The sequence below is a fragment of the Entelurus aequoreus genome, linkage group LG04, assembly GCF_033978785.1.
Source record: "Entelurus aequoreus isolate RoL-2023_Sb linkage group LG04, RoL_Eaeq_v1.1, whole genome shotgun sequence".
Lineage (NCBI taxonomy): Eukaryota > Metazoa > Chordata > Actinopteri > Syngnathiformes > Syngnathidae > Entelurus > Entelurus aequoreus.
Window position 1 is genome coordinate 44888307 of NC_084734.1, and position 26035 is coordinate 44914341.

Here is a 26035-nt window from a genome sequence, read left to right on the forward strand (position 1 = left end):
AATGTTAAGGTGGTATTATTAAATAGATGTTTGTGTCTAGCAGGACCGATAATCAGCATTTCCGTTTTCTTAGCGTTGAGTTGCAAAAAGTTAGCGGACATCCATTGTTTAATTTCATTAAGACACGCCTCCAGCTGACTACAGTCCGGCGTGTTGGTCAGCTTTAGGGGCATGTAGAGTTGGGTGTCATCAGCATAACAGTGAAAGCTAACACCGTATTTGCGTATAATGTCACCTAGCGGCAGCATGTAAATACTAAAGAGTGCAGGGCCAAGAACCGAACCCTGGGGAACTCCGCACGTTACCTTGACATAGTCCGAGGTCACATTGTTATGGGAGACACACTGCATCCTGTCAGTAAGATAAGAGTTAAACCAAGACAAGGCTAAGTCTGACATACCAATACGTGTTTTGATACACATATAAAATAAACAAAGCATGCTCGTTTGGATGTTTGATTCATTTAGTCTTGCTGTGTTTGACACGCTTTCTGTTTGTATGCATTTTCTTTAGGAGGTGATCGAGGCCATCGCAGAGTGCGCCTTCAAGACCTCGCCATTTCCCATCATCCTGTCTTTCGAGAACCACGTGGACTCGTAAGTCAGATGACACAGTTTTTCAGAAATGCAAATGTTTTTTTTGCAATCTTTGATCTCTAAATTAAACTGTTCTCTTTGGCTGCTTAGGCTATTAAAGCAATAATAATTAAAAACTTCTAAAAAAACCAAACATACCATATTGTTGGACCAGCCAGAACTGCTCTCCATGTTGTATTAGCATCAGACTGGATCATATATTATTAGAGATGTCCGATAATATCGGACTGCCGATATTATCGCCCTTAAATGCTTTAAAATGTAATATCTGAAATTATCGGTATTGGTTTCAAAATTATCTGTATCGGTTTCAAAAAGTTAAATTTATGACTTTTGAAAACGCCGCTGTGTGGAAAACAGTGGCGTGCCGTCACTAGAGGCAGGGGAGGCACGGCCTCACCTGCCATCATGGAAAGAAAAAAAAAAGTAAAAAGAAAAAAAAATTAATTAAATTGTTATATGTATCAAGTGATTATACTAAAGTTATTTTCCATTTAACTTCACCAGTTTTATATTATTTTTATTTTTATTTTCACATTTGCCGTTCAAATACTGAGAAGAGACGGTGCGGTGATCAGCAGCCAGTTGAGGCACGTCACTGCGTTGTGCCTCAACATGGATTGTGCGCAATGACTCGGCTAACTGCTGGCCTGCTGTGCAGTGAGACCGTATTGCTATATGAATTATATTATACATTTCCATAGTTTAGTTAGCTGAGGTATATAATGTACAGTGTATTTTGTCAACAACTGTATGTGTGTAACGTATTTTTAGTGCTGAGCATTCATAAAACTCTGCTGCGAAGACGCACTGTGTGAGGCTCGTCTCATAACCCCGCCTCCTGGTGCCAAGCACCTCCGCCGCAGAATGCACCGCCCGACGGGAGCGCCGCAGCCACACCAACCAAAGCCCACACCCAAACCCTCCACGTGCAAGACCGAATCCACCCAAAAAAAGTCACTTAACAAGAAACCAAAAAGTGCAAAAACAACAATGCTCGCGCTGCAGGAGCCGCGAACGACCGCAGGGACACAACATTAGGTACACCTGCACTGCAGGTTCATATGTTTGTAAATCTGACTGTGATGATGCAGTCGTGCCTCACCAGACATTAACCTCACCGCACGCCACTGGTGGAAAAGTACAGAGCGCCAAAAAACCTTAAAGGCACTGCCTTTACGTGCCGGCCCAGTCACATAATGTCTTTGGCTTTTCACACACACAAGTGGATGCAATGCATACTGGGTCAACAGCCATACAGGTCACACTGAGGGTGTCCGTATAAACAACTTTAACACTGTTACAAATATGCGCCACACTGTGAACCCACACCAAACAAGAATGACAAACACATTTCGGGAGAACATCCGCACCGTAACACAACATAAACACAACAGAACAAATACCCAGAACCCCTTGCAGCACTAACTCTTCCGGGACGCTACAATATACGCCCCCACTACCACCTCAACCTCCTCATGTTCTCTCAGGGAGAGCATGTCCCAAATTCCAAGCTTCTGTTTTGAGGCATGTTAAAAAAAATAATGCACTTTGTGACTTCAATAATAAATATGGCAGTGCCATGTTGGCATTTTTTATTGGTATCGGAACAACACTAATGTGAAGGGTTTGTATTTACCTTGCTTCACTTTAAAATCAAAATTGTCTTTACCTTGGTCGTCACCCTACATGTTTAAAGTAACAATATGTGACAATATGACCCTTAAATAACAGCGTTAAAGTTACGTGGATGCCACATTATCTTGTAACAAGGAGAACAGTATCCCTAATTGCCACGGCGACCGCCTATCATCACCTACTTTGGTGTTTTGTGGACCAGCCAGGACACCTCTTTTTGTTGTCAACACATTATATAACCGCATAAAGGTGGGCCCATTGTGTCCTTTCAGGGGCTTAACTTCTTCAGCTTTAGTTTCTGACTGCGGCTTTAATTTCTTGAGTAAGTGATTTCCTGATGCTGTTTGACTTTGCAGACCCAAGCAGCAGGCCAAGATGGCTGAGTACTGCCGCTCAATATTTGGAGACGCTCTGTTGACGGAACCTCTGGATAAATACCCCGTGAGTCCTGCCTGCACACACCACACAAACACAAACACGTCATGGCGCACGTACAAGCCATAAGGGCTGAGAAGATGTTATCGTGTGTCCTTGCTGCTCAGCATATTGTTCATGCACGTCAACACACAATAATGCACACAAGGGACTCCTCCTTCTTTAAAACACAAACAAATAGCGTTTAGTACTATGTTTTGTGTCAAATGGTATATAATAATGTGTAATCCATGTCTTGAGTGATGTATTCCCTGCCAGTGCGCACACTTCCCACAAGCAGCATCACATTGACAGTTTATGTAGCATTCGGCAAAGTGTGCTCGCACTCTTCCGCCTGTCTGTCACACTTCTAAATGCCCCCCCCCCCCGCGGACTCCAGTTCATATTTCTACATTTGTGTCATCCTTACAGCTGAGGAATCTTGCCTTTTATCAAGCGAACAGCAGCTGCGAGCGATAGCACGTTCAGACGACAAAAAGCGCTCTAATCTAAACGTGGCTTTTTCTTGGCTGCCCTTTATCAGGCGCTCCTCTGTTGCCATGGCGACCAGGCCAACCAAAGCTTGCTTTGTGCCTCTGTAGCCAAACTCACACAGTCGGCGAAGGCGCCATTGTGTGTATTGACGCCGGCCCCTCGCGTGATGCAAGTATGGACTGGCGCTTCACACGTACGACGGAGCACTACCCCCGTGTTATCTCCCCTCCGACCCCCCCTTCCCCACGCAGGGCGTCCGCCAACAATGCCGTCAAAACAAAACCTGGCGACACGTGACGTCGCCAAGTTAAATCGTCTGCCGGTGAGCCTGTAAAAAAAAAAGAAAATAAGGTGAAAGCGATGGCAGCCCTCCTCTTCCCACCTCCTCTGGCGCCCATTTAAGCGGAATGGGATATGAGCACTGGACGTCCTTGCTGGATGGATGGCAGGCAGCTGGTAGGCAAATGTGGCCAAATTGGTTCCAACTGAGCCCCGAGTGACAATAAAGAGGATCAAATAAATAAACTCCACAAAACTGTCATTTATTTTTAAATGCTGCTCTCTGGGAATTTTTGTTTCTTATTCATCAAAGAAAAGGTCAAGCAGATTAATCTTAAAGGGTTTCTAGTCTACATTTAAACTTTTCACATTTATGTCTAAAATGTTGTTCTTTTGCTCTATGTTAGTGCTTCTCAAACTTTTTTTTACCAAATACCACCTTAGAAAAAACCTGGCTCGCCAAGTACCACCATAATGACTAACAGTAAAATACGGTAGCAGAGTAGGCCAAAATATTCATTAAAAACAAGGCAGGGGTTTTATTTAACAAGTATGTTTAATATTTTGGACAATGTAACATTACACACAGTTTGAACAGTAACACTGTGTTTGAATATTGGACAATAAAACACAGCACTTTAATCGAGTGATTCTTTGGCATACCACTAGATGGAGGCCGTGTACCACAAGTAGTACACATACCACAGTTTGAGAATAGCTGCTCCACGTGATGTGAAAGTGTAGTTAGTAAGAGAACTTCACAAGATTTCCACTAACTCTTTTTCCCAACTTAGGGAAGTCCGTTTATGACGACTCGCTAAGTCAGACCTGGGCATTCAGCGGCCCGCGGGCCGCATCCGGCCCCTTGTACGTCCCTGTCCGGCCCGCGTGAGGCCTATCATAAATTACAAAATACATTTCAAAAAGTATCTATCTCGAGTGTGCAATACAAGAGTGCAGCTTTTGTTTTGAAAAGCGTTATTTGTATTACTTCCGTGTGGACGTATGCTCGTGCGCGCAGCGGCAATCACAAATTACAAAATAAATGTAAAAAAACATCTATGTCGTGCGTGCAATACAACTGTGCTGCTTTTATTTTGAAAAGTGTTATTAATGGGCGTATGTCCGTGTGTAACCTGTGAGTGAAGGCGCACAGCGACAAGTGATGCACGGTTATCCCCGAGACGCTAAAAAGAGAAAAGTTGATGGCGAATGGCGTGTTTTCAACAAGACATGGACTGCCAAGTATTTCTTTACAGAAATTAAAGGTAAAGCCGTGTGCTTAATTTGTGGTACACATGTTGCTGTGTTTAAAGAATATAGTGTAACGACCTGCTGAAGTTGATGTTGTGTTCTTGAGTGCGGAAATGAGGAGTGAGGATAGACGTGCGTGTGGAAGGAACAAGATAAGTTGAGCTGTGTTAGTATAGGTTGCTCAATAAAAGTTTATAAAGAGCGTCAGACTTGGTGTGCACTTCTTCTGGACGCTACAATTGGTGTCAGAAGTAAAACTTTGTGCATACTGCCGCTGCTTGTGTGCTCAGCCTGCTACGTCATCGGGAGGTACACTACCGTTCAAAAGTTTGGGGTCACATTGAAATGTCCTTATTTTTTAAGGAAAACCACTGTACTTTTCAATGAAGATAACTTTAAACTAGTCTTAACTTTAAAGAAATACACTCTAGTCATTTACCAGATTAGCAATGTATATTCTAGTTGCAAATGTCTGATTTTTGGTGCAATATCTACATAGGTGTATAGAGGCCCATTTTCAGCAACTATCACTCCAGTGTTCTAATGGTACAATGTGTTTGCTCATTGGCTCAGAAGGCTAATTGATGATTAGAAAACCCTTGTGCAATCATGTTCACACATCTGAAAACAGTTTAGCTCGTTACAGAAGCTACAAAACTGACCTTCCTTTGAGCAGATTGAGTTTCTGGAGCATCACATTTGTGGGGTCAATTAAACGCTCAAAATGGCCAGAAAAAGAGAACTTTCATCTGAAACTCGACAGTCTATTCTTGTTCTTAGAAATGAAGGCTATTCCACAAAATTGTTTGGGTGACCCCAAACTTTTGAACGGTAGTGTACGTGCCACGATGTTTCCTGGTGACTTTGTCAAGATGGAATGGGAGGGAAAGGAAATTGAGTGGGGACTTAAGGTGCCAGCAGCACTGCAGATGTCTGTGTGAATCCAGGACGTGAGGAGCTCGCCGCAAAGAGAGTGAGAGAGGGAGGAAGGAGAGAGGCAGCGTCACAGGAGAGAGAGAGAGAGAGAGAGAGAGAGAGAGAGAGAGAGAGAGAGAGAGAGAGAGAGAGAGAGAGAGAGAGAGAGAGAGAGAGGTAGCGTCTACAGGTGCAGCGCACGCTGCTTGGCATGGAAGAATTCCGCCCTCAATGAAGACTCCCAGGTTTGATGGCAAGGCGAACTGGGAGGGATTTCATCCCACTTCTGACACCAATTGTAGCGTCCAGAAGAAGTGCACACCAAGTCTGACGCTCTTTTTAAACTTTTATTGAGCAACCTATACTAACACAGCTCAACTTATCTCGTTCTTTCCACACGCACTTCGATCCTCACTCCTCATTTCCGCAACAGCAACGCTTCCTCCTTCTTCGCCAATCACCGTACAGGCGTGCTAAGTTCACAACAAAAAGGATGCAGGATAAAGTGACAGAAATTGAAATTTTTGCATTGTAATATACATCAGGAAGTGTTGTGTAAGAAAGTGTTAAAAATAAAACCATCAAAAGCCATCTGCTTTTGTATAAAGATAAGTTAGGTTAAATGAAAATATTATTATTATTATTATTTATCTTACGGTATATCAAAAATAGATTGAGCAAAATTTAATTGAAATATTGTCGGTGTGGCCCTCCAGCAGTGCTCGGGTTGCTCATGCGGCCCCCGGTAAAAATTAATTGCCCACCCCTACGCTAAGTGATCAGCTGTAACCGACGACCGCTGCTCAGCATTGTTTGTCGATTTTCTTGAGAATGGAACGGATCGGAGCCCTATGTTGGACTCGTAGCACAACGCGTCACTGTGAAACTGGGCAAAGGTGAGTAGAGTGGCCAAAAATTGTACTTAAGTAAAAATACTGTTACTTTAAAGTAAAGTGACTCAAGTAAAAGTAAAGAGTAGTCATCCAAATAATTACTTAAAGGCCTACTGAAAGCCACTACTACCGACCACGCAGTCTGATAGTTTATATATCAATGATGAAATCTTAACATTGCAACACATGCCAATACGGCCGGGTTAACTTATAAAGTGCAATTTTAAATTTCCCGCCACACTTCCGCTTGAAAACGTCTCGGTATGATGACGTATGCGCGTGACGTAGCCAGTTTAACAGAGGTATGGCTTCCCCATTGAAGCCAATACGAAATAGCTCTGTTTTCATCTCATTATTCCACAGTATTCTGGACATCTGTGTTGGTGAATCTGTTGCAATTTGTTCATTGCATTATGGAGAAAGAAGCTGAGCAAGCAAAGAAGAAAGTTGTCGGTGCGAAGCGGATATTTTGCGACTTGCGAGGGAATGAATGGGTAAATGTGGAAATACTGTCAAAGCGCTTTGAGTACCTTGAAGGTAGAAAAGCGCTATACAAGTATAACCCAAAAAAAAAAAAAAAAAGTCAGCAACACAACACAGCCGGTGTTTGTTTACATTCCCGAAAGATGCAGTCAAGATCGAAGAACTCGGACAACAGAGACTCTAACCAGGAGGACTTTGATTTGGATACACAGACGCGATACCGTGAGTACGTAGCTGCGCTTCCAAACATTTGATCGCTTGCTATAACTAGCTCTAGCTAGTAGCTGGGAGCTAGGAGCTAGCATAACAAACACCTAGGTGTTTGTTATGCGGGATTAATTTGTGGCATATTAAATATAAGCCTGGTTGTGTTGTGGCTAATAGAGTATATATATGTCTTGTGTTTATTTACTGTTGTAGTCATTCCCAGCTGAATATCAGGTCCCACCCGCGCGCTTCCAAACATTTGATTGCTTGCCCGTACGTGCGTGTCATGTACGTAACTTTGGTTAAATATATAAGCTTTATGAACCTTGGGTTAGGTGAACGGTTCTTTGGGCTGAGTGAGTGTGTGTGTTGTGCAGGTGTTTGAATTGTATTGGCGGGTTATGTATACGGGATCCCGTCCATATAACCCGCTCGAGCTATAACTAGCTCGAGCTAGTAGCTAGGAGCTAGCATAACAAACACCTAGGTGTTTTTATGCGGGATTAATTTGTGGCATATTAAATATAAGCCTGGTTGTGTTGTGGCTAATAGAGTATATATATGTCTTGTGTTTATTTACTGTTGTAGTCATTCCCAGCTGAATATCAGGTCCCATCCGGCTCTCACAGCATCTTCCCTATCTGAATAGCTTCCACTCCCCACTAGTCCTTCACTTGCATTTTCCTCATCCACAAATCTTTCATCCTCGCACAAATTAATGGGGAAATCGTCGCTTTCTCGGTCCGAATCTCTCTCACTTCTGGCGGCCATCATTGTAAACAATAGGGAACTTTGCGGATATGTTCAATTGACTACGTCACGCTACTTCCGGTAGGGGCAAGCCTTTTTTTTATCAGATACCAAAAGTTGCAATCTTTATCGTCGTTGTTTTATACTAAATCCTTTCAGCAAAAATATGGCAATATCGCGAAATGATCAAGTATGACACATAGAATAGATCTGCTATCCCCGTTTAAATTAAAAAAAATCATTTCAGTAGGCCTTTAAGTGTTCAGTGAAATTACTACTCAGATACCAAATAACCAGTGAGTTACTTCTAATTTATTTAGTAGCTCTATGTGTGTGCGTGCGTGTGTGCGTGCACATGCGTGTGTGTGTGTGACGGGGAGAAGACGCAGTCAAAGTGGAGGCACATTAACAAGATCGCCCACAAAACGGCACATCTTGAAGAGACAGTCAGAAAGCGGCTTGAAAACAATCTGTAAAACATAATGTATGCAAAAAAGAACCACCATTACATGTTCTGTAGCCCACAAGGAAGTGTTTTACATGGAGAGTAAAGATCATTATATGACCTCTTTAAGTAAATGTAACAAAGCAAATGAAGCGTGTTTCTGCCCACCTCAGCGTCTCAAACACGCCATGGGCCCTCGTCATCAATTCTATCCAATATCCAGTTCTTCTGGTTGATAACTATTAGCACGTAATCGCTCTAGGCGCCTAGTTGCTCCGCAGCTTTTAACGCTGGCATGCTGTCCAACCATAATAGAATAGGCGTGGTTGAAAGAGGGTGCTGCCGAATTAAATGTTTGAGCCAGGAGGAGAAGAATGCAGATTTAGCCTGTACACAAGGTGAGATTTATGCAGTGTTTAATGACAAGAACTGTACTATGTAGGCCAGAATAGTGACTCGCAAACATGTGCATTATGTAGGGACTTGATTGGACAATTTTAGTGACATATTACATGATGTGACTCCAATATTCCAAACCAAAATGTTGTCTACTGGGTTGAATACATAAGTTATTTTTATATCATGCCACATTTACTAGCTTACATTTCCTGACAAGCTTGTAAAATATATTTTAAAGTGTGTCATTAACACACACAGATACACACACAGCAGAGACAACACATTTTCTCTCCGTGTCTTTGGTACACGTGGTGTTTACATTTGAACTCAAGTGAACTGAAATGCACCAGAATTCACAGACTAAGACCCTTCTCTCAAACGTTTCTGGTTCACACCGGTGTTTGGGTCACTATGCTTACATTTTTTTATTTTGTTTTTTATTTTTCTACTTTATTTTATTTTTTATTGTCCTGTCCAGCTACTCAAGCAAATCGTATTGTTGATGTTGATGCCCATATTTTCTGTACAAATTTACTTTACAAAAGAGAAGTGTGGGATACTTCTCTTGTTGCCTTATTTGTGTTTGACTTTATTAAATGTATTTATATTAATGTTTGGTGCAGCCGCACTGGAGCAGGAGGGGATAGAAGGAGGGAAAAAAGGAAGACAGAGGGGGAAATTGTGGGGACAAGAGGAGATTAAGACAGAGAGACGACGACACAACAACAACAAACACAACAATAACAACAGAACAGCATCAGCAAATACGATATGTACAAATATGATACAAAAAGTGACAGCAAAGAAGCAGTTAGTGAAGTAAATATTAATAACACAGAAATGACAAAGAACATTATTGCACAACAAATTAAGCAAACAAATACCAATAGAAATAGCACAGTTGATAATGAATAAAAACAATATTTACCTCTAATATCAACAATACAATTGTTTCAAATGCAACAATACATATATGTAATGATAACTTGAATTACAAAAGAAAGCAGATAAATGGAGGGGACGAAGGAGAAGCGAACTGTATTAACCTTGTAGATTGTTATAGTAACATTAGGTTAAGCTTTGTCAGTGTGCTGTGTTTTACCCAGTTTCCCCTAGGGGAACAACGTTAATATATGTTTGATGAAACGTGATTATGATTATTATTGTTACGTGACTATGCTCACACTTAAAGCTTACTAGCGGAGAAAACGCTGAAGAGTTCATTTTAACCAAATGAAATCGCGAGAGAGATAGGTCTCTGTCCACTTGCAAATCTGGGTTCACTTGAGATCATCTGTGAACGCTACACTAAAAAAAGACACAGATCATGTTAAGTGTGTTAAAATGACCAATGTGTAAGAGAAAATGCTTTCTCCCTGCGTACGTGTGTGTGTGTGTGTGTGTGTGTGTGTGTGTGTGTGTGCGTGTGTGTGTGCGTGTGTGTGTGTTTGTGTGTGTTTGTGGATGCGTGTGTGTGTGTGTGTGTGTGTGTGTGTGTGTGTGTGTGTGTGTGTGTGTGTGTGTGTGTGTGTGTGTGTGTGCGTGTGCGCGTCTCAACGGCGCTCTTTAAAAGTATATTTTACAAGCTTTTCATGAAGTCTAAGCTATTAAAAATTAATATCAAATATAAACTACATATTTATTGCCAAATTACTGTACTGTTTTAATTAATTATAAATATTAATAATAAACATTTATTATAATTACAGAAATAAATACCACAAAAGGCTTCCTTATTGTCCACTGTCGTTCACAAGTTGCAGTCATTTTACGCTTGAAAAGTGTTTTTCCATCTTAAACCTCTATTTATGTTGCAACATATTTACCCCCATATAGGGGGTGTCAAAAAAGTAGATTTTTAGATGAAGAGCGATTTTTATTTGTAATGATTTTTAATTTTAAAAAAACAAAAGTCGATTTTTTTTTTTAAAAATGTATCTGTCCTGTTCAGCCACTGAGGCAAATCATGTTGTTGCTGTAGATGCCCATATCTGCTGTACATATTTACTTTAAAAAACAGAAGTCAGGGTAGAATTTTATTAAATTTGCTTTTAAGTAATATAGATATGTATCTGTGTTGTTTATCTTTTTTATGGAGGAATGTAGTTATTCATAGAACTGGCACTCAATATTATTGATTTTGAATCGAGAATCGTTTTGAATCGAACATTTATTCTGAATTGAATCGTTACCCCCAAGGATTGAATGGAATCGTGTGATGCCCAATGATTCCCTGCCCTACCCCCACACGTTAAGAGCATTTGTGAACAGTTGAGAGTGATCTACAGGAAAGCGCAAATTTTTGTTGGTAAATGAGAGATGATAAAAGGTTATCACACTTCAACATCTCTTACATATACTGTCTATTTGCGAAATCAGCATTGCAGATAAGAATTTGTTCTCAATGGATGAATAAAGGTTAAATAAATATATTTAAATATGTGTGAAAGTGAGGACGCCGGTGTGTTTCTAAGAGGTTTGAGCGTCATAGACAGGAACTCGAAGTAAGTCTGAGCTACGCAGGAGGCCGACATAAATATTAATTAAGAGTTGATATATTTTCACAAGTTGCTGTCCCTGCTTTGTATATGCAAGAAACAAACATACGTTTTGATTAGACAGTTGATAGACCAAAATGTGCGGGTAAATTCTGTGATTTATTGAATCTAGAACAGCTATACAAATACCTGTATGTACGCTAAGACTGCACTAAAGTGCGCACTATGGGCCTGATCTACTAAGATCCAAATACAACGCGCTAAACAGTGTGTGCAAACTACAAAATTGTGTGTACTATTAGTGGCCGTGTTGAGTGTGATCTACTATGACTGCGTGTAAAATTTAGAAGTGGTGCACACCGCCCTATTTAAATGAGGTTTTTGTGTGTACTCCTGACATTATATTCCTTCCAGTTCCGTGTTGTCCTCTCCAACCTGTGTGCCATGCTGTTGATCTAACAGCACACATCTATAATCTGTGCCACCTTTTCTGCAAAATAGAATTACAATCTATGGACAATAGAAATCTTCAGTGCACTGATGCACTGCAGGATTTATTTTAATTAGCCCCTTAAATCATACAGCAGCCACAACTTTATAAAGTGATAATGCTGAATAGATCATATGTCTAATATTTTTTTATTTATGACAATCCAAATATGTTGACACACACGAATGAATGGCCCATAGTGTACACTTTAGTGCAGTCTTAGCGTGCATACAGGTCTTTGCAGCAAGCACACTTCCTTTCTCACAGTCGTGTGTGGAACTATGTCAGTTTGCACCTATTTTTCAGACGTGCTAAAAAAAGATGCAAAATAGCACCCGTAGAACAGTGATCAGCCTTTCTAAATCACATTGCGTGTGCTAAATGATTCTATTTGCATCTCCTCCGCCCAGTATTATGGCAGTTCTGATGATCAGCGTATATTTTGCATATTCATGAAGACAGACACGCTAAATGGAGATGCAAAATGGAGATGGAGATGCGCAGAAGTTTAGTAGATTAGCTTTGCGTGTGCTATCAAGTTTGCTTGTGTTTTAGTACACACAAACCTTTAGTATCTTTTTTTACATTTTTGCTCTGGACCTAAAGGTGCTATTCCCCACATTCTGTGTCCGCTGACAACATCCCAGCCAAAACTACTTGAATTTACTGCAGCAAACGACAAAAAAATGTCAATAGAAAAGAAAAATAACAGGAAAAGTCAACTTGCTTAAAAGGAAGTAAATGTATGAAGGACATTCTGGACTTTGAGGCCTCATAAGGGTTTTCGTTTTTGGGTTTTTGGTGCTGATCGTCTCTATTGCTTTTATTGCAAGAGAGAAAACACTTGAGGCACTCGGGCAGCAAAATGAAATTGAACTCGACCAAGTCATTTGGTGTCTAAATCAATGGGTCGGATGCTGGGAATGTGAATCAGGAAAACGTCAAATCTAATATTCAGTGGCTTCCAAGGAGCGACAGAGAGAAAAAACAACACCGTATGTTTCTTTTTTGTTTGTTTGCTTTGAACTGGCAGTCTCTAAGTGCTGATGGATGGTTGAAGATTGTTTATAGCTGTTGAATAAAGTCTGCCGACTGCCGCCATCATTAATACTTCTAAACACTTCAAACAAGCTGGCTGAAGCCATATATAAATGAATACACATTCAACAAGCTCCTTTCCACATAATTGTGATTTTCCTTTTGCTTTCACATTAAACATGTGATATTTTGTCCTTATAACTTTTTAAACTTGCACTCAAATGGTCTTATGTAAAAATAAAAAGTGATATTTTATTGGAAAAAATATGTTTTGGTTTCACTAGTAATTACATTTTGATTAAATGACACATTACATGACAGTATATCATAGCAAATAGAGGTGTCCGGTCCGAAAGTCCTCAACTTACTGTATCATGGTCTTAACTTAATTAATTATTGTGGCCACTAGGTGTCACCAAAAAGTACTACTCCACTTCAAAGGTATAGACAGCATATGCCTGCCATAAGGTTACTGTTTTTCATACCATTGTTCTCTGTTTGAGTAATTTCATTTTATCAAACCTTTTCTTACATTCCACGCTAAAAAATAATAGTGTGTCCTATATTTCCTGCTGATATCGTATTGGATTAATATTGTATCAGCCAATACTCAAGGCTCCAATATCAGTATCTTATCGGAAGCGAAAAAGTTGTATGTGGACACCCCTAATAGCAATCCCAGGTCACCCTGCAAATACACCACCTCGTGGATGTTAGTAGTGAGCAAACTATTGGGCAGGGCCGGCACCTGGCATTAACACTCTATGCCATGGGTGTCAAACTCTGGCCCGCGGGCCAAAATTGGCCCGCCGTGTAATTTCACTTGGCCCTTGAGGCGATATCAAGTTAACACTAGAGCTGGCCCGCCGATTATATACAGCGGTGGTGCCGCGGTAACACTGCATTCACCGCTAATTCTCATACTTGCCAACCCTCCTGGGAGACTCCCAAATTTCAGTGCCCCTCCCGAAAATCGTCACGTCCGCTTTTCATCCAGTCCAACGAGTGCTGGCCCAGTCACAAAATATGTGCGGCTTCTGCACGCACACTCAAGTGAATGCAACGCATACTTGATCAAAAGCGATATAGGTTACAAAGAGGGTCCGTATAAACAACTTTAACACTGTTAGAAATGTACGCCACACTGTCAATCCACACCAAACAAGAATGACAAACACATTTCGGGAGAACATCCGCACCGTAACACAACATAAACACAACAGAACAAATATCCAGAACCCTTTGCAGCACTAACTCTTCCGGGATGCTACAAGGTGTGTGTGTGTGTGTGGGGGGGGGGGGGTGTATTTTGTAGCGTCCCGGAAGACTTAGTGCTGCAAAGGGTTCTGTGTATTTGTTCTGTTGTGTTTATGTTGTGTTACGGTGCGGCTGTTCTCCTGAAATGTGTTTGTCATTCGTGTTTGGTGTGGGTTCACAGTGTGGCGTATATTTCTAACAGTGTTAAAGTGGTTTATACGGTCACCCTCAGTGTAACCTGTATCGCTGTTGATCAAGTATGCGTTGCATTCACGTGTGTGTGCGTACAGAAGCCGCACATATCTTGTGACTGGGCCGGCACGTTGTTAGAATGGATGAAAAGCGGACGTGACGACAGCTCGTAGAGGATGTTAAAGGCAATGCCTTTAAGGCACGCCCCCAAGAGATACAATGACTGATGAACACCTTCGTTCGATAATGAAGGTTGCCTCAGCTCAAAGCCTGAGCCCCAAAATTAATGAACTAGCATCCAAGAAAAGATGCCAGGTATCTGGCTTGGGCACATCAGATTAGTGTGTTGCAAACTGAGCAGTTTAAAGTCCTGAATGGTTGGTTTATTCATTGTTATTTTATTTTCTAATTTATTAGCCTGTGGAAAAAGTTAATGTTGATATTTACCTCAGAAGGCTGCAAATAGAAAAGAGGCATTACATTTTTATTTAAATTGTATTTGATATGTCATTGATATTTTTTAATTATTATTATTATTATTTGAAACTCGATTTTGCATGTCACTATAAAGTTATATAAGCCTTGCTTGTTCAATATTCAATGCAAAACTTGTTTGGGTCCCTATTAAAAGGTTAATTTGTTCAACCTTGGCCCGCAGCTTTGTTCAGTTTAAAATTTTGGCCCACTCTGTATTTGAGTTTGACACCCCTGCTCTATGCTGTTATTTAAGGCCACAACCCCTAGGAGAAAGCAGACATCATAAATACAGTCCATTTAGATAGCAATGTTTATCATATCAAAAACTCATAACATTTGGAGCATGATACCACCTCTGACTCACACGATGCAGGCTTCGCTACGCGTCTTAAAATGCAGCCCAGGACACTGATAAACTATCTGTACATCCGCTATAGTTGTGGGAGTTGTGTAAGTTTAGTTGTTTTTGTTCAAGGCCAGTCTTTCTCAAACAGTGGGGCCGGCCCCTCTGGGGGGGCACGGTGCAATGTCAGGGGGGGCGCGTAACCTCTGGGAACATGCTTTTTTTGCTGTACCAGAATATGATGAGCGTATGTCGCACTTGGCTTCACTGTAACCAGGGTGGGGGATGAGGAAAGACGTGTGTTGTTTCCTTTATTTGTGATAAGCTTACAATGTTATGCAGAGGTATTGTCATAACAAATTTATCGACAAAATATACTATTTTTAATCATTAGCATTAAAGCTACAGGCACACAAAACTACAAGCACTGTTCAGCTGTCTAAATCCCCACAATTGTTGGACTTCTTAATCTCTGTAACATAGCGCGACTATTTCACAGTCCTGTGGAAAGATTTCATCATCATGTTCCAAGTGACCTCTACGTGAGCCTTCACTCCTCCCCTCCTCCCCTCCTCCCCTCGTAGCTGGAGTCTGGTGTGCCACTTCCCAGCCCCATGGAGCTGATGGGGAAGATCCTGGTGAAGAACAAGAAGAAGCACCACAAGGCGTCTTCCGACGGGAGCACCAAGAAGAAACTGTCAGAGCAGGTGTCCAACACCTACAGCGACTCGTCCAGTGTTTGTGAACCGTCCTCGCCCAGCACTGGTACGACCACACACACATTGTTATGATGTGTTATGTGGTCAGTGTAGCTACACAATTCTATTGTTCAACTTATGTCATATTCATGGCGCTCTACATCAAAACAGAGTATTATTATTGCTCACACACACACACACACACACACACACACACACTCACACACACACACACACACACACACACACACACACACACACACACACACATCCTTGCATTTGTTACCTTCTTGAGACCTCCGAAAAATGCCTACCTCTTTAGGACCACCCTTTCTAGATATATAAAGATGTGTATTTACAACAATAATAATATATACATACTATGCAAATATAAAAAGGTAAGCTTTTAGTTAATTGTTTTTTGGGTTTTTTTGTAATTGTTTTTTAATCTTCATTATTTACTTCGTTATTACAGTATGTCTCTATATATATATATATTTATTTTACAAAGGTCCACTTAGGAATTTTAGGGAAACAATTACCGTGAGAGCATGACTTTGCACGTTTGACCAGGACAGCGGGGCAGCCATGTGACAGGGCAGGGCGAGGTGCGGTCTGGCGTTCGGGTGTTTCCATGGCAGGATTGCCCAGGAATCTGAGGCGAGTGCCAAAGGTTGGGGAAACCCTCCACACAAACATGAGACGCCTCCAACAAGGGCCTACAACGTGTGGTCTTAAAGACAGTAGTGTTCACTGCTAAGCTCGTTATCAAGGGGGTCCCCGTCCCAAATAATCAAATATCGGTCCCATATTTTTCTTATTAATTTTGGCCAGAGGGGGAGCACTTCAAATTTTTACACACACTTGTTATTTCATATGTTGACCAGAGGAGAGCACTTTTAAAACCAACACACAGTCAATTTAAAAAATCCCTCCTTTTTGGGACCACCCTAGTTTTGATAGATTTCACCACCAGAGGTGCAAATGAGACATTCTCTGTTAGATGCAATGGTTTTCCTTATTGGGACCATGATTTATGTCCTGACTTGTTCACCGGTCCTCATATGGAAGGTACTTTTCCTTGTTGCTGTCTCAAGAAGGGTAGAAATACAAGAAACAGACACACACACACATACACACACACCACAATGCTGCACCATTACGACGATGACAATAATGCTCAGCTTTGAGGCATTCATTGAAGAAAGTGTGTATTTATTTTAACCAATTTGTGTAACTAACAATGACATATACATATAGTCTACAATATACACCACTGCCATCTACAACCACTAAAAAAAATCACATATTTATAAATAAAATGAATTAACACTTTAAAAATTTGTATTCATGTCTTTGTAAAGGCAGAATTGTTGCTAATTATTGTGTGCAACTGTACTTAATGTTGTGGCCGGTCTTTGCTGATTTTAACTTTTGTTTTCTTTTACCCAAAAAGACAATGGTGCTATTTTGAGGCATCACACACAATGTGTGTATTAGGTAAATGATACGATTGCTATTGTAGTCTGTGTTGGCTGCAGAGCTGCACTGTTGTGCTTGACACACTGCCCTCTTGCGGTGGGAAAAGGAATGACAACTTGGGCCACGCTTTTATTTCAGCCTTCAAGTTAAGTTAAAGTACCAATGATTGTCACACACACACTAGGTGTGGTGAAATTTGTCCTCTGCATTTGACCCATCCCCTTGGGGAGCAGTGGGCAGCAGCGGCGCCGCGCCCGGGAATCATTTTGGTTATTTAACCCCCAATTCCAACCCTTGATGCTGAGTGCCAAGCAGGGAGGTAATGGGTTCCATTTTTATAGTCTTTGATATGACTCGGCTGGGATTTTAACTCCAACCTACCGATCTCAGGGCGGACACTCTAACCACTAGGCCACTGAGATCAAAAGATTCTTTGTCAATTGTTCCGATAAATGAAAGGCGTTTAGAGGTGCTATGTAATTTTGAGAGTTTCAATCTTTATTGTTATGAAAAATATATAATGCATCTCCCGTCGTTCACTTTTAATTTAGGTTAAGTGCTTTTCGTGTACACAAAGATGAAATATTGCTGTTTTCTCCTGCCAGGTTCAACCAAGGAGGACATGACAGATTCCTCCCAACCAGCAGAGGGTGCTGAGCTTAGCCTGAGGACACAGGGCAGAAAATCCATCGGTGAGTCCTCCGAATATTTGCTTTAAGTTACACTTTTAAACCTCGAAACATTTGCTCTAATTTACATTTTAAACCCCAAAATATAACAAAAGTACCTCCAGCTAGCCTTTTTGATTGATTGATTGATTGAGAAGTTTATTGACATCTTAAAGAATTGAATCCATGTAATGCTTTAAAAAGGCAAATGGATGGCACAAAAAGCCAAAAGGCTTGTTTCCATTGTGGTCCATTAAATATTCATCACATTTGAATACATTCAATAATAAAATATATATAACCTGTAACATGTATATAAAAAATAACGTTAAAAAATGGATAAATTATGTACATATACACAGATACATGTCAGGTGATTTGAAAAACAATATATGTTATGATGAGTGGTTTGAACAAAACATATATATTTTTTAAATGTCTATATTTTACTATTACTAATTATTTTGAACAAAAATTGCTCACCTGCCTCAGGAATTCGTCTGGCATTTAGGCTTGGCACACACTGTCTACACTAGGGGTGGGCGCATCGATCATATCGATACCAAGATGGGTATTGGTATCGCATCGATACTAAATTGCAGTTTCTCGTCCATACGTTCGGAAAATTGCTCTGGTTTCCTCAGAGCATTTCTTTGAGTCTGTCTGTGCAAACAGCACATCTCTCTCTCAGGCACACTTTGACCATTCGCCTCCTTGCTACACTGAATACAGACTATTGTTTCATTTTCGAATCCCCTTTTTTTAACTACATAATTTAATGTTGATAAACGTAAGAAGAATATTTTTGATTATCCTTCCATCCGTCTTCTTCCGCTTATCAGAGGTCGGGTGGCAGGGCACCAGTGACGTCTATGCATACTAAAAGCCGTAAGGGGTGGGATATAATGCTTCAAACACTTGGGAAAGTTAGAATGAATGAATGAATGGGTTATGCTTGTATAGCGCTTTTATACCTTCAAGGTACTCAAAGCGCTTTGACAGTATTTCCACATTCACCCATTCACACACACGTTCACACACTGATGGCGGGAGCTGCCATGCAAGGCGCTAACCAGCAGCCATCAGGAGCAAGGGTGAAGTGTCTTGCCCAAAGACACAACGGACGTGACTAGGATGGTAGAAGGTGGGGATTGAACCCCAGTAACCAGCAACCTTCCGATTGCTGGCACGGCCACTCTACTAACTTCGCCACGCCAGCGCCTTCTAAAAGTTGCAAACAGCCCCTGTAAACTAATATAATGTTGTCTTTATTTTAGGGTGGTTATGATCATTCCATCCATCCATCCATTTTCTACCGCTTGTCCTTTGTATTGATTTTTTTTGGAAAATACATAGAATTACAATATGGGATATTTACAGTGTCACATTCCAAAATGTGTTCACTTTTTATGTTTAAATTAAATACGTAATGAGTAAATGTCTCATGGATAGATAATTAATAATGCACATCATTTGCTGAGAATGTGAAGTGAAGTGAAGTGAATTATATTTATATAGCGCTTCTCTCTAGTGACTCAAAGCGCTTTACATTGCGAAACCCAATATCTAAGTTACATTTTTAAACCAGTGTGGGTGGCACTGGGAGCAGGTGGGTAAAGTGTCTTGCCCAAGGACACAAGGGCAGTGACTAGGATGGCAGAAGCGGGGATCAAACCTCAGCTATACCGTCCTGAGAATGTGATAGATGATGTCTCAATCAGGATTATTTTTACTTTGTAAACACTTTGAGTTTGAACAGTTTTTTAAACTGGATCATATTAGCATTTTCACTTCTTTGCTTAATCCATAATTTAATTCCACACACTGAAGGTTTTAAGTTGTGTATATGCATACAAATGTTTTAACTTACATTTTCCCCTAAGGTTATATTTCTCTTTTGTTGAGAATAATTGTACATTCTTGGGTAGCAGGTTAAAGTTTGCCTTGTACATGATTTCCGCTATTTGCAAATTCACCAAATCTTTACATTTCGATATTTTTGATTTAATAAAGAAAGGGTTTGAGTGTTCTCTATATCAAACATTATGTATTATTCTAACTGACCTCTTCTGTAACACTGTTAATGAATGAAGCATACTTTTGTAATTATTTCCCCATATTCGCCTATTTGTATTTGTTTGACTTTCTTTTCTGCTGTTACTGAATACTATAATATCCTCATAGTATCCTAATATTCTAGGATAGTCGTTGTTTGTCAAACCCCCTCTTTCATTTCAGTTGATCTGTTATTATCTGTATTAAGATTATTAGGACTTTTTGTTTTTTTCAAAGTGTTCTTTTTTTATATTTTGTCTAAGCACACACGTTTGTCTCATTTTCAAGGTGAGGTGGAGGCAGAAAGCGAGGATGAAGATGACGATGATGATGACTGCAAAAAAGGATCCATGGACGAGGTGGGTTAATGGGGTTAATCAGTCGTGTATAAGGAGAGTATGGCCAACTCGGTTTCAGGCGATCTCCTCAATGATTGGGCAAAAGGCACTCACGTGACTACAGTGCGCCCTGACTACTAACAACTTTGAGCTGATCCTATGTCTTTGCGGCACTTCCTTGTTAATTTTTCAGCGTGTAAAAATGCCCTGTTGTGCAGCATGGGGCTGCTCCGCCAGTGAGAATTGTTGAAAGTTTTTAAATCCCTTTCTTCACACCCCGGAAAAAGGACAGGTATGAGGAGTGAAAGTTTGCCGTCAACTCTGGAGAGCCACCGATTACAGCGTCTTGTGCCAGTTAAACGTTTGCATTTTGTTCAGAAAAGAACACAGAAGCTAGTACAGGTAATAACAGAAAAAAATTTAAGAGATGGTTTGACAAAAACAGACTATCTTTTGAATCTCAGTAAAACTAAAATAAGTAGAAAAGTATATTTTATTGTAAGTCCATGTTTAGACCTATCCATTTTCCATTTTCTACCGCTTGTCCCTTTTGGGGTCGCAGGGGGTGCTGGAGCCTATTTCAGCTGCATTCGGGCGGAAGGCGGTTTACACCCTGGACAAGTCGCCACCTCATCACAGGGCCAACACAGATAGACAGACAACATTCAAACTCACATCCACACACTAGGGCCAATTTAGTGTTGCCAATCAACCTATCCCCAGGTGCATGTTTTTGGCGGTGGGAGGAAGCCGGAGGACCCGCAGGGAACCCACGCAGTCATGGGGAGAACATGCGAACTCCACACAGAAAGATCCCGAGCCCGGGATCGAACCCAGGATTACTCAGGACCTTCGTATTGTGAGGCACATGCACTAACCCCTGTCACACCGTGCTGCCATGTTTAGACCTATATATGGACATATTATTTTGGTCTATTTTGTCAGAAAAACTAACGTCAAAGCGACAGCCTTTGTTTGGTTTTAAATTATGTCACGTCCGGCTTACGTCCCACTCTTTAAATATGTGTCGTGGCCAAGCCAGCGTCTGTTCTTAATGGGTACTAGGCGACATTTAGCTTTTCTTCCGGAAAAGCTAAGTGTGGCTCTACGAACTGTTCAAATCGCAAAAAGGATAAACTTTCTTCAGATGTCCTCGAGAGGTAATGAAGAAGAGCGAAAGAGTGTAAGATTTTACAAAACAACAAAAAAAAATTAGAACGCACTCCAGTCCACGGGAGCAGAGTCAAATAATGCACGAGTTTGCAGTGATCACTTTGTTAAAAGTTTATTTGATATACTTTTAATGGCAGAGAGAAATGCACTTCAGAGGGTCGTAAACACTGCCATGAAGATCACTGGCTGCCCTCTCCCCTCCCAAGATGAACTGTACAGTGTCAGGTGCCTCAAAAAGGCCCAAAACATCATAAGGGACCCATCTCACCCAGACATAAACTTTTTGAACTACTGCCCTCGGGCAGGAGATACAGGACGATAAAATGCCGGACAAACAGGTTCAATAACACTTTCTACCCGAGAGCAATAGTGTCGCTGAACACAATCAAGGCATAAAATAGAATGACTGTGCATGTGAGCTTTGTGCTTGGTATTTATGTTTTTTATTTATTTATTTTTATCTTAGCACCAATGTTTTTATGTTTCATCTACAAATTTGCACTAATGGGTTTGCTTGCAATTTCGTTGTACAATGACAATAAAGATCTATTCTATTCTGTTCTATTCTTAGTGTTTCCCATTTAAGTATTATCTTGATGTCATTTGTATTTCTTAAGACACATTTTTGCTACAAGTGTTTCGGAAAGCACCAACTCGGCAAGTCTAAATAAAATAAAACAAATGTGAGCAAAACCTAAAAGAGAAGCTTTTACCAAAGGCAACAATCATAAATTAAGCTTTTAGCACATACACAATGTTGACATCCATCCATCCATCCATTTTCTACCGCTTATCCCTTTTGGGGTCGCTGGAGCCTATCTCAGCTACAATCGGGCGGAAGGCGGGGTACACCCTGGACAAGTCGCCACCTCATCGCAGGGCCAACACAGATAGACAGACAACATTCACACTCACATTCACACTCTAGGGCCAATTTAGTGTTGCCAATCAACCTATCCCCAGGTGCATGTCTTTGGAGGTGGGAGGAAGCCGGAGTACCCGGAGGGAACCCACGCAGTCACGGGGAGAACATGCAAACTCCACACAGAAAGATCCTGACTACTCAGGAACTTCGTATTGTGAGGCAGACGCACTAACCCCTCTGCCACCGTGCTGCCCCAATGTTGACATCTATAGTTATATTTTGATAAAGACGGGGGAAAACACGCTATTCTTAAACGGCGCGTGCAACAGCAACAAACATGAATAGACGCGAAGTTGAGTCATGAGCAAAAAAATATTTGCATATTTATCCGGGAGAGTCTTCATGCCAATTTCCTTGACTCAGCCACACACAAAGAAGTTATAGACCTCCATGCTTTTCCAAGTTTTTATCTGTTTTGTCTTGTAGAATGACGTCTGGAGCACAATAGTTCGATATGTCTGGGAACGCGCCCGACGGATAATCCTTGATATCACTCGACAAATCTTTTTTATCAAAGTATAGGGATCTATTCCATCGCATAGTTTGATTTTTTTGCTCGTATTTGCTTTTTGCAGAAAGAGCTAGGCCCTTTGTGTAGTGAAATAGTTCCCGCGCTGCTTGCTGCACAACAGCCATTGACCACCACTGGTTTTCACTTCCAGGATGAAGTCATGTCATGGAAAACAAGCAATTGCCTTCATCCGGGCAAAGCCGCACACATCCTTGGTAGCAAATATGGCGCCTGTTGTTTAGTTGACCATACTCTGTTTATACTCGACTCTGGGGTCAACTGGAAGACAGCGGCCTCTAGTGGACATTTAATGTAAGATAAAATGCCTTTTGCTCACCTAAAAGCCTTTGCTTCTAATATTTCTGCCATCATTCTTCTAAGATTTGGATTGAAGGCATGCATTTATGATTTTTGCGTATTTTGTCCACATTTTGTAATGTGCTTATTTGCTTGCATGTGTGTGTTGCAGGGCACGGCAGGCAGTGAGGCGTTCGCCACAGAAGAAATGTCCAACCTTGTCATCTACATCCAGCCTGTCAAGTTTAACAGCTTTGAGGCTTCCAAAAGTACACTAATTAGTTGTTTATTTGCAAGTTACTCTGGTTCAAGGATGTTTTTTACCCATAAAAACAATTTGAATAAACATTAACACCTGCATTTTTTTTGCTTTGTACTTTTCAGAGACCAGTCGCAGTTACCAGATGTCTTCTTTTGTGGAGACCAAAGCATTGGAGCAGCTGACAAAATCGCCTGTAGAATTTGTGGAGTATCTTTCTTGTTAATAATGATGGAACTTCTATATACTGTATATGGTTAGATACGTCCTCTTTTCCCCGGACATGTCCTCTTTTGCGAGGCTGTCTGGCCTGTCCGGGCGGAGTTTCTTAAATGCCTCAAATATCCGGCATTTTGAGTTAGGGTTGCGTGTATTTTCAATATACGTTCAGGGTTAAGAAGGGGTTAAAAACCAAACAAATTGTCAAGGTGTGCACGCTGCAGCATTCGTGAGGGAGGGGCAGAGACAGAGAGAGCGAGGGATTGATTTAAACTTTTATTAGTAGATTGCACAGTACAGTACATATTCCGTACAATTGACCACTAAATGGTAACACCCCAATAAGTTTTTCTACTTGTTTAAGTCGGGGTCCACGTTAATCAATTCACGGTAAAGGGAGTGGAGAGACAGACAAGACACCCGGTTTGCTTGTTTGTTTTTTTTTATTGTATCCATTATCCCTTTCCGCCAGTGTTTTGTTTTCCGTCACCGTTTATTGCGTTTTTATTTTGATTCGCCAAAAGTTTTATAAATGACAACTACTGCGTCAGTTTGCACTCGGACAAGTTTACTGCAAGGGGCTGTCAAAAATAAAGACTTCATGGTAAAGACTAAGGTGAGTGTAAAGTCAACATTTTTAACTCCAGTAAATGAGTTATTTTAGTCTTTGTGAGTCCATGGAAACTTCACTTTTATCTCCCGCTGGACCCACATCTTTCGAGGGTGGAGACAGGTTAGCTGTTAGCTTCAAGCTAACCAGCACCCGAGCAGACTCCTCCACCCCAAAAACATACAAACCCCGTTTCCATATGAGATCGGATATTGTGTTAGATGTAAATATAAACGGAATACAATGATTTGCAAATCCTTTTCAACCCATATTCAATTGAATGCACTACAAAGACAAGATATTTGATGTTCAAACTCATAAACTTTATTTTTTTTTGCAAATAATAATTAACTTAGAATTTCATGGCTGCAACACGTGCCAAAGTAGTTGGGAAAGGGCATGTTCACCACTGTGTTACATGGCCTTTCCTTTTAACAACACTCAGTAAACGTTTGGGAACTGAAGAGACACATTTTTTAAGCTTCTCAGGTGGAATTCTTTCCCATTCTTGCTTGATGTACAGCTTAAGTTGTTCAACAGTCCGGGGGTCTCCGTTGTGGTATTTTAGGCTTTATAATGAACCACACAATTACAATGGGAGACAGGTCTGGACTACAGGCAGGCCAGTCTAGTACCCGCACTCTTTTACTATGAAGCCACGTTGATGTAACACGTGGCTTGGCATTTTCTTGCTGAAATAAGCAGGGGTGTCCATGGTAACGTTGCTTGGATGGCAACATATGTTGCTCCAAAACCTGTATGTACCTTTCAGCATTAATGGCGCCTTCACAGATGTGTAAGTTACCCATGTCCTTGGGCACTAATACACCCCCATACCATCACAGATGCTGGCTTTTCAACTTTTGCGCCTATAACAATCCGGATGGTTCTTTTCCTCTTTGGTCCGGAGGACACGACGTCCACAGTTTCCAAAAACAATTTGAAATGTGGACTCGTCAGACCACAGAACACTTTTCCACTTTGTATCTGTCCATCTTAGATGAGCTCAGGCCCAGCGAAGCCGACGGCTTATCTGGGTGTTGTTGATAAACAGGTTTTCGCCTTGCATAGGAGAGTTTTAACTTGCACTTACAGATGTAGCGACCAACTTTAGCAGTGGCGTGCGTGAGGTTAATGTCTGGTGAGGCACTGCATCATCACAGTCAGATTTACAAACATATGAACCCTAAATAGTATCTTATTCACCATGTGATTGGCAGCAGTTAACGGGTTATGTTTAAAAGCTCATACCAGCATTCTATACACAACTGTAGCACACAAAAAAAGCACATTTAATAAAAAAAACATTATTATGGTCTACCTTTCTTGCTGGACATCCACACAGCAGCCTTTGCGTGTGTACCACGCCGTTTGAAAAGAACGGGTCTTCTGTCCCGAAGTCAAAAGCAAACCTTTAGCTCCGGCGTTGGTCTACCTTTAAATTACCTCCTGCTTCGATTGAAAGTCCAGTTTAGAAAACTGTTTTATTTTACATATGTAATCCTCCATGTTTTTAATAAAAGTCCAGGCGAGAGGAAATAAACAATTGACTTGCAAACTTTTTTTTTTTCTTTTTTTTTTTTTCTTCTGCGGTGAGGAATGATCACTGGGATCACTACCGCCCCCTACCACCAGGAGGCCGGATTACTGCGAGCCTCAGACAGTATGTTTTTTGCAGCAGTTTTATGAATGCTCAGCACAAGAAATACGTTACACACATACAGTTGTTGACAAAAT

General features: G+C 40.9%; 1 protein-coding gene across 1 annotated transcript in view; it reads left to right on the top strand.

The window, feature by feature from the left end:
* plcb1l (phospholipase C beta 1-like) overlaps nt 1-26035 on the top strand; it is a 283584-nt gene that overhangs the window by 213798 nt on the left and 43751 nt on the right. The window contains 7 exon segments of the mRNA XM_062044959.1: nt 514-596; nt 2591-2675; nt 15648-15828; nt 17849-17935; nt 20255-20325; nt 23383-23479; nt 23595-23679. Coding sequence (XP_061900943.1) covers nt 514-596; nt 2591-2675; nt 15648-15828; nt 17849-17935; nt 20255-20325; nt 23383-23479; nt 23595-23679 — 689 coding nt within the window.